Source organism: Artemia sp. Qi Xiang Cuo, chromosome 16 (assembly GCF_049724085.1).
Source record: "Artemia sp. Qi Xiang Cuo chromosome 16, ASM4972408v1, whole genome shotgun sequence".
NCBI lineage: Eukaryota > Metazoa > Arthropoda > Branchiopoda > Anostraca > Artemiidae > Artemia > Artemia sp. Qi Xiang Cuo.
The window spans coordinates 40,126,801-40,140,800 of NC_142809.1; the positions used below are offsets into that span (position 1 = coordinate 40,126,801).

The window sequence follows — 14,000 nt, forward strand, 5'->3', positions numbered from 1 at the left end:
GGGATTAGGAGGTACAGTTGGGGGGCTGTGGCCCCCAAACCCCCCGCTTTTGCAGCCTCTTGTTAAGGTTTTTTAAGTCCTGTAGCCTGCAATCAGTTGGTCGTACCAAGTTCATCACATTATAGCTTGTTTTCGGTTAGGGAAAAATCTCCTGTAAAAAATCCAGCAAACAGTACTGTTTCTAATCAAAGAGATGCAATAGGATGTTCTTACGGTAAAAAATTCAAGCAGACTTCGTTCGTGTGGCAAAGCATTTCTTTGCAAGGGAAAAAGCGGGGGTTGAGGGGGGCGGAAAACCCCCAAAATAAAAAGCTTAACAAAAGAGGCTGGAAAAGCGGGGGGTTTGGGGGGCGGCAGCCCCCCAACTGTATCTCCTAATCCCTGTACGTTTTAAGATTCGAACTTGTGACTCAGCCTCTTTAACTCTTTAGAAAACGTAGTTTTTTTCAAATAACTTAATAAGGGGACTGAGAAGGGTAAAATACGAGAAGAGAAGGCACAAACCTTTATTCAAGGGTTTTCAACCATGGAGATTATAATGGTACCAATTATGGCTTCACAGCCTTTAAAATCCAGGAATGGGACCAAAGAATGTCATTTGTGGTGCGATGTGGCGTTTTCAATGGCGTCACTTAGACGAAGTTGCAAAACGTACTCAGATATGATCAAGAATTGAGCCATTAAACATCTCTACGATGTTGCATTGCGTGCTAGTAATGCCAGTCAGCGGACGATTTATGTTATTGATTAACACGGAACTCACTGTGGCATTCACGTCCACCTCATTTTTCGAGATGCAGGGCTCAAGGCCTCCAGTTGAGGATTTTCAACCATGGAGGTTATAACGGTACCCTTTTTACGCTTCCCAGCCTTTGCACTCCGAAAATTACACCAAAAAGAGCTGTGTTCGTTGTCATATGGCACTTTATAATGGTGTCATCAAGACGAATCAACAGAAGGCACAGATGTGAATATTAGCTTTAAAATGAACCCTTAAGCAGCTCTCTAAAAAGTTCCAATCCCCACTAGCGGCGTAAAAAGAGAAAAAGACATCAGCGCTATTACCCATGCAAAAAAGTACTTTCCTTGTTGTTCAAAGTGAGGGACTGTAATACTCCTGAATAGTATTTTCGGCCATGGTGATTCCAAGCGTGCAATTTTCATTTATTTTCATAATCTTGATAATAGTTGCCATTTTTGGATCAGTTTCAAGTTGCAATTTTTCTCACTAGACAATTTTTTTCAAAACGCATTTTAAAACTTTCGGTTACTATGGGCTATGGTTCGCTCTTAGTTTTAGGTTTAAATGCAGTTGACTTAGGTAAAATGATATTTTGTCAACATCTCCCCTATTAGCATTCCCTAGAAAACTATTTGAGGTTGTTACATAAAACGAAATAACAAAATGTGAGTTAGATTTTGCTTTATTTCAACATATTTTTCACATCTTTATAGCTGGAAATTGCATATTTATCCCTCAAAATCACTTTCAATTCGAAGCTTCACTAGCAAAAGTTTTAGGACACGGGATAGGGGGGGGGGGTTGTGGAAGTAACACTTGATTTTACTGATTGGCCGATGATTTTCACTATAGAGTAGTTTTACCGATCAAGATCGATTTCTCACCAGAACTACAGTAAAATCCACGGATTCAAGACTACAGTAAAATCACAATCAAACCACTTAAATTGCAATAAAACCCTAGCCCTTCATGCTGGAATTTTATGATCTTAGCCACCAATTTTCAGTCTTTTGTAAATTTCAAAAATAGATATGTGATCAAAATTTCAGCAATGTTTTTGGAATATGTTTATCGAAATGATTTTAATTGTATAACAAATTGTCATGGGTTAAAGTACCGTTGGATACCGAAATGAAAACGTCTGTCACTACTCTGGTGAAAAACATTTTAGAGACTTTCAACCTGATACTGTCATCAGTTGCGTTATTAATCTGATTCCTCAGCACAACCGCAGCAGGAGGCTTAAAACTTCGCTCCATTTATTACCTCAAGATGACATTTGTATGCAGAAGGTGTAATTGGACTTGATGGTCTTAATATAGTTCCTAAGCGAAATAGCTTCGATCTTCGAAAATAACACAAAATTTCAGTTTTTGCTCTTAAAGAAGTCTTTTAAAGAAGCAGTACATCAAAATATAAAAAAAAAAAAAAAATAAGACTGCATTGTTAGCTCTAGGAAAAAGAAAATTATTTTTTAATGAAACCCAGTCACCAATTGGAATTTGATTCGAAGAAGCCTTTGAATTTTCACGTTGAGACTTGCATACCGCCCAATTTGTGCAATAAGGGACAAATGCATTACTTCCAATTTTACAGATCAACATGGAAAACAACAACTATTTTTGTTATCGGGGCCAGCAAACATCCTGGAAAATAAGCAAGGTGGCAGTAAATATACTATGTAATACTTCAAAAACTCTGAATGGAACCCATTTCAACATGAAAATTAAAGAAAAATAGCCAAAAAGTATCCACTACTAGATTCATCGTTAAAATTCGACCCAAAACTATATTATTTGCTATTCTAACAAGGGATTTTCCACCCTTTGCTCAGTTTCCGGCTTCGATGTCACCTAAAAGGCTACAGGTGAGATAATAAACATTCGCTTTACCATACTCAGCCAAAGATCTCAAATTCGTTGTGATTTTCGAATGCTGGAAGACTTAGAATTCTTCAGGTAGAGCACACATGTAACGTCTTCCAACAAAAGCTACGACCGAACGATGGTCATTCGAAAGGTAAAGAACATCTGTATGAATAACTTAATAACTGATATGAAAACGTAAAAATTTATTTACATACTATTTAATAATTAAGTTAATGTCTACGTAGTGTTCAATAGAATTTAGGCCCTTATCATAAACCTTTGATAAAAAAAACTTTTTTTATATAATTATTTTTCTGTGCCTTCTGCTAACATAGTTGCTGGTTGCTGACAAGCTGTTGAGTCAGTGATTAACATCTTCTTTAAGCTTATCATCACTCCCATCACAGTTTCTACCCAAAAAGTCTTTCAACTTGGGGAATAAGTGATCGTCACAAGGAGTGAAGTCTGGGTTTTGGGGTGGATTCTAAAAGACTTCCTAAGTAAACTTCTGAACGAAGTCTTTTGTTAATGCCACGGACTGCACGCGTAGTCGTGGAGGAAGGTGCCGCCAATGGTCAGCAATCCGCGCCTTTTGTTTTAGATCGCACGGTGAATTCCGAGTAACGTCTAAATATAAGCCATTGTGTTTATGGTCGTCTTACCTTTGGCGTGTAGTCAACGAACAAAACACGACTCAGAAAATTCAAAACACGAATAGAGACTAAGAAAAGTCATTGTGGCTCATATTCACCCGTCTTGTGTTTTTCTGACAGAACTCCAGGAACCAGCCTTGCATGATCTTTTTTTTTGTAACCAAGTCAACCACTGACAATTTCGTAGACAGCTCTTCACATTTCAGGGAAGAATGAGTACACTCAGTCAATTTTGAGTCACCCCTCCTCTTAAATTTTCCTTTCAATTCTTCTTTTGAGTTCATCACTCATAAGAACGCCTGCCAGAGCGTTTTTCATCCTGCATATTCGTCTTCCCGCCATTAAACAAGATGCAACGCTTTCGAACTAATGCTCCGTTCATTATATTTCCATATACCTCAGAAATTTTTCTATAGAATTCTAGCGGTTTGTGCTTTCTTCAATTCAAAAATCTTATGCCACGACTAGCCTTACATGTAGCGAGATCATTGGGAGTGGTGGTGTAGAAGCATGCTCACTCGTTAAAAGTGTTCTTTACTTTCCAAATGACTAGGAGAGTAGTGCGACTTTTGTCTTGACGCAATCATTACGGTCTTGTTGGAAATATCCGTTCTTGTTTACACCTTGTACAAGATCGAAGACCAATACAAATTTGGTATTCCTTAAACCTCTTCTGTACAAATCTAGTGCCTAGTGAATGGCTAAAATAGCATACCAAGGCTTAAGATGGTTTGAATGTCATTGCCTGTAACGATATTTCAACCATCTAATTTAAATTTCTAATAATCCATTATTTACTCGCTAGGGGGCTGACTAAATACTGCAAACGCTGTATTTGTCAACCTATGGGGCCATCTACAACAAGAGGACAAAGCACGGTCGAAAACGCTGTAGATAGCTGTATCCAACATTCAAAACATCCAATACACCAAGGCGAGTTTAAGAAAAATCAGTAAGCTCCCTGCTTCTTGATTAAGAATTTTTACCATTCCGAATTGCAGTTGTTCTCAGTACTACCTATTTTTGCTCAAGTTCAATTCAATCACCTCTAAAATGTTTATAGCACCGTTATGAACATCACTACAAATAGATACAGGTCAGTCCAACTATTAGGGGTCGGGGACAATAGGGGGAGAAGGATATCAAAAGCTTATGAAGGGCGAAAACCTAAAAATAACGTTTTAGGATCGTACATTTTCTCATCTATCGATTGTGTTAAGGTACCATAATGACCTGATCGTCGAAGACTGCAAGCCAAATTTCTAAAAGACAAACCAAGTTTAATAAGGCAAACTTCCTAGGACAAGTCTCCTCGACAATATATTATTCTCTTAGACTCGGCCAATCTGATTCTAGTATATCAACCACCAAAACCATTGCCGTGTGGAACAATGAGTATAGCTAACTTACAAGAATGAAAATTGGCGCTAGTTAAAAGAAAAACATCAACGCCATCTAGGATTTGAGGTGTCATCACACTTAGAATTGCACAATTGTTGTTGTTTTTTCCAGAAACTGAGATCAGACATTTGCTACACGAATTTTGCCTATTATTATAAAAAAAACTCCAAGCAGCGCCAGACTATAGATGACGTTAATGATTTTTCCTTCAACACTAGCACCCGGTTAAACTCTTCAAGTTACCCATACTTTTTGATGTGAAAAAACGCAGTTAAAAAGATTATAGGTTATAGAACTAAAAGCAATTAAATTTAGTATTAGTTAACTTAAAAGTGAATAAAAAAACTGATTGCTTTCTATAATTTTATATTATTAGTTGTTTCATAACTCTCAAAACAAAACGGTTGGGAAACTGTCAGATGCGTCAGCAAGAAACCAGCGGTTTGGGAAGTTGTCAGCGGCCTATTCTATACTTTCTTCAAACTTTAACTCGCAGAAGGGAAATTTGAGGTAGATATTTCCAGGAGACTCGTTTATTTAACAGGCTAAATAACAATTTTCAAAAATCGATTACACCTGAAAATATAATCGTATAAACTAGACCCTTGCCTGGGTTTTTCGATTTCTCATCTTTCTTCTTTCACAGCGCGTACACGGTCTATGTAGATCAATACACGAATTGTGACATACCAAACCACAGAAATTGCACTAAAAGAATGATTACCTTAGTTAACCTGTAAATAAACTGATGTAAATGCATATTTTTATATATAAAGCCTATTTTATATCAAAGCTAGCTGTAGCCTCCTTGGAAAAAAGGCCCAATTACCTGAAAACAAATTATGGACAGGCCGTCTTTTTTGGATTTAGGGAGGGGAGAATGGCCCCTTGTGTACATGATTGATCAGATACAACATTTTTGAGGGGTGAAGTCAAATTTTAGAGGAGCCTAATTTTGATTGAAAACAGACAATAAGTAAATTATATGAAAAGTACAAGATATAACAGAATAAAACCCCCTAAAAATTAAGAAATTTCGGGTGCGGCGGGGATTCAAAAGCCTCCTATAGCTTATATGCCTGGACTGAACCATTCCTTTGTCAATGACTCAGATTTTTCTAATATTAATGTTTTTAGAACAAAACTAGAAATGCAATTTTCCGTTATTCTGACTCAGGAGGTAATTCCCAATCTTTGTTTATGTAATAGCTAAGTAACAGAAACTCTTGCCAGACCGTAACTCCCCTTCTCCCTACTTAAAAAAAAATATCATAAAAATAAGTTGAGAAAATTATGGTGTGTAATTTACCCGACATATTTTTTGGATTTGTTTTATACAGACTGGTTGAACATGTTGGGCGAGAGGGCCTCTCGATACCAAACACCACTCAGCGTGTTAAAAGGGAAAAAACAAACTTACCAGAAATCGGACGTTAATTTTAGTTTTTAATCGATGTTCATTTCAGAATGAGACTAATAATTTAATAATTGCAGTACTGATATAGGCCCACTTTAAAAATAATAATATACGGCTTTTTCCGGCGAACAAATTGTTGATCAGCAATCGCAACAACAGATTTGTTTATCAACAATTGCGGATCAGCATTAATTTTAGTGAGAACACAATTTTTTATTATTGTTGAAAATCTTCCGTAATATTTTCAAAATAAATTGAATATTCTTTTGCTATTTTCAATTAACCTCAACTTTATTCCTGTAATTTTCACTGTCTCGTTAATTTCTGAGTGTTTCAGTTAAACACATAAAATTTCTTCGGTGGATAATTCAAAATAAAGTACCTTCTCACATCTTATTTTACACGAGTGACCAAGCTAATAATAAATAAAACAACCAATATGGCAAAGTAACTGTTCTCTCTCTTCTAAAATTCTAAGTAAAAACAATTCTCTCCATAATATTCATCCTTGAAATTTCGCGCTTGAATTTGACCCACAAGTTTGATAATTATTAGTTCCATGTGTGGGTCATTTCATCCACAGTGTTGATCAACGAAACTTTTATTGGTCTCTAAAACACGATTGTTGATCAACAATATCTCGGCAGAAAAAAATGTTGATCAACAACGTCACCAGAAAAGGCATATAAGGCGACAAACACGAGGAAAATCAACTGTACGATATTTGAAAGGAAAGCTTCATTTGAAAAGAACGTCTTTAGCAACCCAAGGACAGTTCCCTTTATCTAATAATTAAATAAAAAAAAAACAAGTTTTTTAAACTGAAAGTAAGGAGCGACATTAAAACTTAAAACGAACAGAAATTATTCCGTATATGAAAGGGACTGTCCCCTCCTCAACACCTCGCTCTTAACGCTAAAGTTTTTTATTTTTTTAAAAAATAAAGTTGTGAGACAGAGTCAAACTTTCGCGTAAAGAGCGAGGCGTTGAGGAGGGGAGAGCCCCTTTCATATACGGAATAATTTCTGTTCGTTTTAAGTTTTAATGTCGCTCCTTACTTTCAGTTTAAAGAACTTGTTTTTTTTTTATTTAATTTCTGATCGTTTTTTAGTTAATGCAGCTTTTATTTTGGCTCACCGTCATTGAATAAGTAAACAAAATTTGCATAGAAATTTTACTTTTCTTTTGCTCAATGGATGTCTCTAAATTTGGTTATGACGTAATTTACAAATTAACTTACGTAACTAACTTCTATATTCGTATATTTTTCTTCTGGCAAAAAAAAAGAAGTTGCAGATTTTTGCAGATATGAGCTTGAAACCTATGTAATAGGGTTTTCTAATACGCTGAATCTGACGGTGTGATTTTCATTAAAATTCTTTCACTTGTAGGGGATGTTTCCCTCCTCTTTAAAAAATCGGGTAAATTTTCTCAGGCTCGTAGCCTTTGATGAGTAATACTAAACTTAATAAAATTTATATATTTAGAATCATCATTATAAACACATTCTTTTGATACGAATCAAAATTCCGTTTTTAAAAGTTTCGATTACTATTGAGCCGTATCGCTTGTTTTTTTTATTGTTTTTTTATTACGTATATGTTATTACGTATATGAGGGGGTTCTCCCCTTAGTCAATACCACGCTCTTTACGTTAAAAGTTAAAATAAATTTTTATTCACAAACCCCTGAATCACAAAGGCCGTTTAATTAGACTAGATAGCTCTTTTGAAAGCACTAAAAAAACTGTAGCGTAAAGAGCGAGGTATGGACTTGGGGGAGAACCCCCTCACATGGGTAATAATTTCTGTTTGTTTTAGGTTCTTACATTCCTTTGTACTTTCATTTTAAAGAACTTCTTTTTTTTTAATTCAATTTCTGATCATTTTTTAAATAATGCTGGGAAATCAGGTTCCCTCTTCACCGACATGTCACTTGCCATCCGGCAGAATAATCCACGGACAGATTCTCCCGAGTAACCCCTCCTCTAGCCCCCCCCCCTCCAGAAAAAAATCCTTCCTGAAAATGTCTGTATACTTCCCAATAACCAATAAATGCTGGCAAGTCCGGCGCCCCCTTCATGGCAATTTCCCTTCCCCCATAAAAACTTCCTTCATGGACAGATCCTCCCACATAACCCCCGACCACCCCCCACTACCAGAAAAAAACCCTCCTGAAAACTTCTGTATATTTCCCAATAACCAATACTATATGTTAACATTGGGTAAAGTTCATAGCTTTTAGCCCTCCCCCCGGGGACTTCGGGGGATTAAGTCATCCTAAAAGACATAGTTATCATATTTTCGACCATGTTGAACAAAATGGCTAGCTCAAAATTTTGATCGGGTGACTTTGGGAAAAAAATAAGCGTGGGAGGGGTCCTAGTTGCCCTCCATTTTTTTTTGGTCACTTAAAAATAGCACTAGAGCTTTTAGTTTTAGTTCCAATGAGCCCTCTCACGACCTTCTAGGACCACTAGATCGATACAACCACCCCTGGGGAAAAAAAATAGACATGCATACGTGTTCTTTCCTCAGGCAAAAAATGGAAAATTCTACATTTTTGCAGAAAGAATCTTGAAACCTCTACAGCAGGGTTCTCTGATGCGCTGAATATGATGGTGTGATTTTCATTAAGGTTCTATAACTTTTAGGGGGTCTTTCCCCCTTTTTTAGAAAAACAGCCAAATTTTCTCAGGCGCGTAACTTTTGATGGGTAGCGCTAAACTTGATGAAAGTTATATATTTGAAATCAGCATTGAAATATAATTCTTTTGATGTATCTATTGGTATCAAAAACTTTTCTAGAGTTTCGGTTACCATTGAGCCGGGTCGCTCCTTACTTACAGTTCGTTACCACGAACTGTTTGATAAAATTCGTGACAAAAAAAAACGCAGTTTCCAAACTCAGTACTATAGGGGCGGTTGTCAAAAATGCCAATTTTAATTATTACTTCAGGTTAAGACCGAACCGTAAGGTGTTTCTTTTAATCACAAACTTGGTGATGGGTAGCATTCTTGTTAAAAATGTTCACATCCAAAGAACTTACTCTGTTTGTAGAAGATATTTCAAAAGGATATATGGGATTTGGATTCTTGCATAGTTCACATATAAACCCCTTTGCTTTGCATAAGTGACAGCTTCTAACGTGATTTAATGCGAAGTCAACTGATTTCTTCAGAGTAGGGATAAAGCTACCCAAGGCAACCTGGCTCAAATCCTGAAATACAAACATGCTTGAGACTTGTTTCCACAGTCCTATAATGTCGCCAGTAAAATTATCTAGCAAAAAAGATTGTTCGACACAATTACTAGCGAATCTTTGACACAAGATGAAACGTAAATTTAAGTAGAAACATAAAACCTGTAATTTTTTTCATAGAAAGAATTGGATGTATTTTGCCTTTATGCTGTTCCAAATATTTCTTAATATTTTAGATCTATTTACTATTATTATTATTCTTATTTATTGAAAACCCGTACAAAAAGAAATTAACGAAGTACTACAAAGAGAAAAAAACAACAAAACAAAAGCAAAATATCACTATCACTATACATCACTATACAACTATAACTATATAACATATATCATACAACTATAACTATACAACATATATCACTATACAACTATAACAAGCAACTAGAGTTGAATAAGTTGGCTCCAAGTATGCCTTGAAATCTTTTGGCTGTGTTTCTCAAAAAGTTTAGCAGCAGCTATAGTAGGATCTGCCATGTGAAGACTATTGATGAGCTTTGAATTCCGCGTCCAAATTGAATATCTCAGTCGGTATTATTTGCTTTGCTACTTTTTACTTTCAAGCCAAATTATATGTTCCTGCGAATTGTAGCAATAAATATTTGTAGGCATGTTTCCAGACATTCAAAACCTATTTGTGATGCCAAAACATTTATAAGAAATTCATGACAACTGTACAATGGCAGAAACACCTTTAATTTGCAGAAAAAAGCTTGTCGTCTATTACAAAATTCAGGGGTAGCTTTTCTTGTGGGCGCTGTAAAGCGGAACACATAACCTGAAGATCAGTGTTAGCTGCGCAATAAAATAAGATGTGTCCCTAGGACTTGAGTTCAATAACAGTGTAAAACGTCGTTCCTCAAAAATTCAGGTTGACCCCTATTTAATTAGAATAATATTTTCTTTCCAATAGAACAAGTAGTTAAATACATAAACTCATATTTCAGTGCTAGGGGCATCCCCTCCCTAGAAAATCCCCCCCCCCCGTTGTGAAAAAAGGAAAATTGAAATTGAGCAGCCACAGAGAAAGCACAAAATTGGCACCTCGAAATGTCGATCAGATGTCCTAAGGGGTAATAAAAGTACCAAATATAAAAAAAAAGATTCGTTGATAGGGGCTGGTAGATCTCCAATTACTTTTGACTTTTATAGAAGGGACTAGAGCAATCAATTTTCGATCAACTGAGCATCCTCCGAAGTTTTTACGACCAAGAGGGGAGGAGTTGTGGATGAGGAGGGGCAGCCCATCTTATATACGGAATAAATCCTACTCGTTTTGGGGTTTAGTGTATTCTTTGCTTTCATGATAAAGGCCTAGACCATAAATATTCCCGGAAATCGAGAGGGATTAGATGCCATTTTTTTTTACCCCCTCCCCCCTCCCCCTTTAGAACTAACTATGTATTTGTCTGAAAGCTCAATGAAAGTTAGGATATTTTAGCATTAAAATGCAGCCTTTGAGGCATCTGCCCCCGTCTCCGATTGGAGAACTCTAATGTAGAGGTTTCAAGCTCTTTTCTACAAAAATGTGGAATTTTGTGTTTTTTAATATAGAAAGATCACGAATGCGTGCTTATTTTTTATTTTTGTTTTCCCCTAGGGATGACCGTATCAACCCAAGAGTCCTAGAAGGTCGGGAGAGGGCTTATGCGAACAAAAAATAAAAGTTCAAATGCCCTTTTTAAGTAATCAAACAGATTCGAGGGCTACTAGCCCCCTTTCTCCTATAGCAATGGAGAAGGGAAGCAGTTGTCCTCCCGAAATAATCATCTTGTTTTTTCCAGTATTTTCATTTGTCTTATAAAAAAACCATTCTCAATTTCCTTTTCTTTGGTTTTCTATTCTTTGTTTGCTTAAACTATTGCTTGCTTATTTGGAATAAGGAACTCTGTCAATTTTGAATTTTCTTGGTTCTGGCTTAGAGTTTGACTCCAGGTTAATTAAATTAAATATAAAAATATTGTAAGGGTACTCAGGTTACAAATAAGAGTGATTCCACCCTTATCTTGATATTCTCCCAAAGAGTTCATGAGAAATGACAGACATACTTAGCGCATTTTAATTTACTCAGATAAGCGTGTCATTTCCAGTGAACACCATGGTTTAGCGTTTAATCTTGCTTCTTATTTGCATGTGATATAATATTTTCTCTGTGGCTGCTCAATTTTACATGTGAGTGGAATCAAAAAGGGGAAAAGAGGAAATGGGATAGTTTGATGCCCCCCCCCCAAATGTTCTTGACCCAAATTTTTTAGGTAACCTGCAAACCATTCTTGGGGGATTCCACTGTCTCTCCCCTCCTGTAGCCATGCAAGTCCATGGAGCACTATGGACTTAGCAATTGATTGGTGCCAAAGCAGCCAATTGTGACCTCTTGTCTTATTACATAGCTTTATAACATAATTAGATTTTGAGAAGATCATTTTACTGTAGAATACACATAGAAAAGATCATATAATTTGTTTTGGAAACAATATACGCAACGATTAAATCCCTCATTTATGTGCATTCTAGATATACAAAAATAAAGTTGATCATCAAAAGCTATTAGCACATGAAAGTTTGCATGATTTCAGAAATACGAATTAAACTCTCCCAAAAAGAAATGTGATCTTTATGGAAATTATTCAACTAACTTCAAAAGCCAAGAGAATCCGAAGGCCACTATTTACAAAATAGTAAGTTTCTTATTTTTCCAAAGGAGGATGGTCAAGCATGTGACCTATCTTAAGTACTTCTAATAAAAGCCTTAAACTGCTCCAGATAGACGGGGTGTCTCGGGATTTTAGCAACAACCTTTGTATATCCTACTTTCTCCACTTTCAATATTGCACAAAGGTAAGAAAAAAGAGCTTTTTAATGTATTTTATAACGTATTTTAACGTTAATCCATTTAATTGACATGGATTAACGTAATAATGGTTCTACTGCGTGGGATTGTTTATACAAAGTAGCTTTTATTTTGGCAAGGCTCTAGTTCAAATCAACAGACTATAGTTTGCTATAGTTGTGCCTACTACAGCTGTGTGTGCAGCCATTTAGTGGATTTTTGGCGGACACACGCCAAGCGACAGTCAAGCTACCATGCTACTGACGTTGAAGACGATTATTCACCTAATCCACTCCAACACTTTCCAAGAACGAAAATATTGAATCCCAAGCAGAAAGCGAAACACCAGTAATTCAGATATGCTCAACAACGATTGGATGGATGCAAAATTGATATATAAAAGATTGCAGCCAAAATGAAACTAATCTTAATGGGTCTTCTAAATGAAAACTATAATAGTTCCACAGCTAGGAGATTTCACTCCGCAGAATTACAAAACAATATCTTAGTACATAGTTTGACATGCAATGTATGCTCATAGTCACGTGGGTCATGCCAAATGCTACATGTCATTCGACATAATCATACGCATTCCAGTACATCACTTTCAATGTAAAACATCTTATGCGATGAACTTAACAGAGATAGATGACAAAATTATAAAAAAAGCCAGACAGACACATTTTTTCAGATTAAACGCTCAGGCTGGTCCCACTTAGGACTTGCTCAAAGATTGTGAACGGGCTCTGCAACAGCAGGCTCTTACTAAACGAACAATACAGATAAGATATGTATATCTTACAAGAAACGAAGTAATCCCTGAGTTATATGAAGATATGTAAACAGCATTGCCAAAGAGAGCAAAAAGGTAGATTTCAAACAGACTACAGATGCTCTTTTAAATTGGCTTGATGCAATGGAAGGTGCCAGACAAAAGAGTATTTTCAAAGTTCAGCCAAAGATTGCGAAGATGCTTTTTTCAATTAATACGGAGGCAGTGAATGTACTGCCGCCAAATATAGTGACGGGGGTACCTGAATAAATCTCACCTATTATAAATTATATCCAGAAGATCATTGAAGAAGACTAAGATTTTGAATCCAACGTATCTGTGAATTTTTATGTGAACAAGTTTGACTGAAGTGATGGACATTTTTATGCTAAGTTTAAACCAAAGGCATGTGGTAATAATAAAGCTTTAAAAGAAGGAAACTTAAGTATGTTTAAGGAAACACTTAGTCAGAAACGTTCACCCAAAAATTTTACTTTATGGAAAGTAGCAAGCCAGGTGAACTTCAGCGTAAAATTCCATGGGGCATGGGACGGCCAGAGTCGTATATCGAGTGCAGCGTAATGGCATCGGATATCCACGGGCAATTCATTGACAATCATGCTGGTTGGGAAATTTTGCAGTTTCCACACTATGATAACTATTTGGCTCAATAAGAGGCCTGCTCTAGACACGATCACTGGATTCGTTATTTTGTCCAAACTGGCCATTTGACGATTGCTGGTTATCAAATGTCAAAGTATTCGAAAATTTTGTTAACCATTGGTGAAGCCTTACAGAATGAAACTGCCAGACATCTTAAATTTTTATGTCATTACTACACTATTGGGGAGATGGCCGCGATTACTAAGCGAATACTATGAACCAAGCCATGAATACCAAAGGAAAGTTCAGGCTTTTCTGAAAGCTTCTTAAGAAATGCAACTTACAATTTTTCCTAAAGAAACTTTAAACATATTCGTCATATTATTTTATATCCTTCTTTATTTGTAAAAATGCGTTGGCTATAACAGCTGGAGAGGAAATTTGTCTTGTTGTATGAG

General features: G+C 36.2%; 1 protein-coding gene across 2 annotated transcripts in view; it reads right to left on the reverse strand.

The window, feature by feature from the left end:
* Window positions 1-5,187: 5,187 nt before the first annotated feature.
* Plekhm1 (Pleckstrin homology and RUN domain containing M1) overlaps window positions 5,188-14,000 on the reverse strand; it is a 37,041-nt gene continuing 28,228 nt past the window's right edge. Inside the window, exons 6-7 of one of the 2 annotated variants that reach the window (XM_089102560.1) lie at window positions 9,131-9,301; window positions 5,188-5,372 (exon numbers count right to left, since the gene is read on the reverse strand). In XM_089102560.1, the coding sequence (XP_088958686.1) occupies window positions 5,262-5,372; window positions 9,131-9,301 (282 nt within the window). In that variant the 3' untranslated portion in view covers window positions 5,188-5,261. Of the gene's footprint in view, window positions 5,399-9,130; window positions 9,302-14,000 lie in introns of both variants that reach the window. The other variant, XM_089102562.1, reaches the window with a different exon arrangement.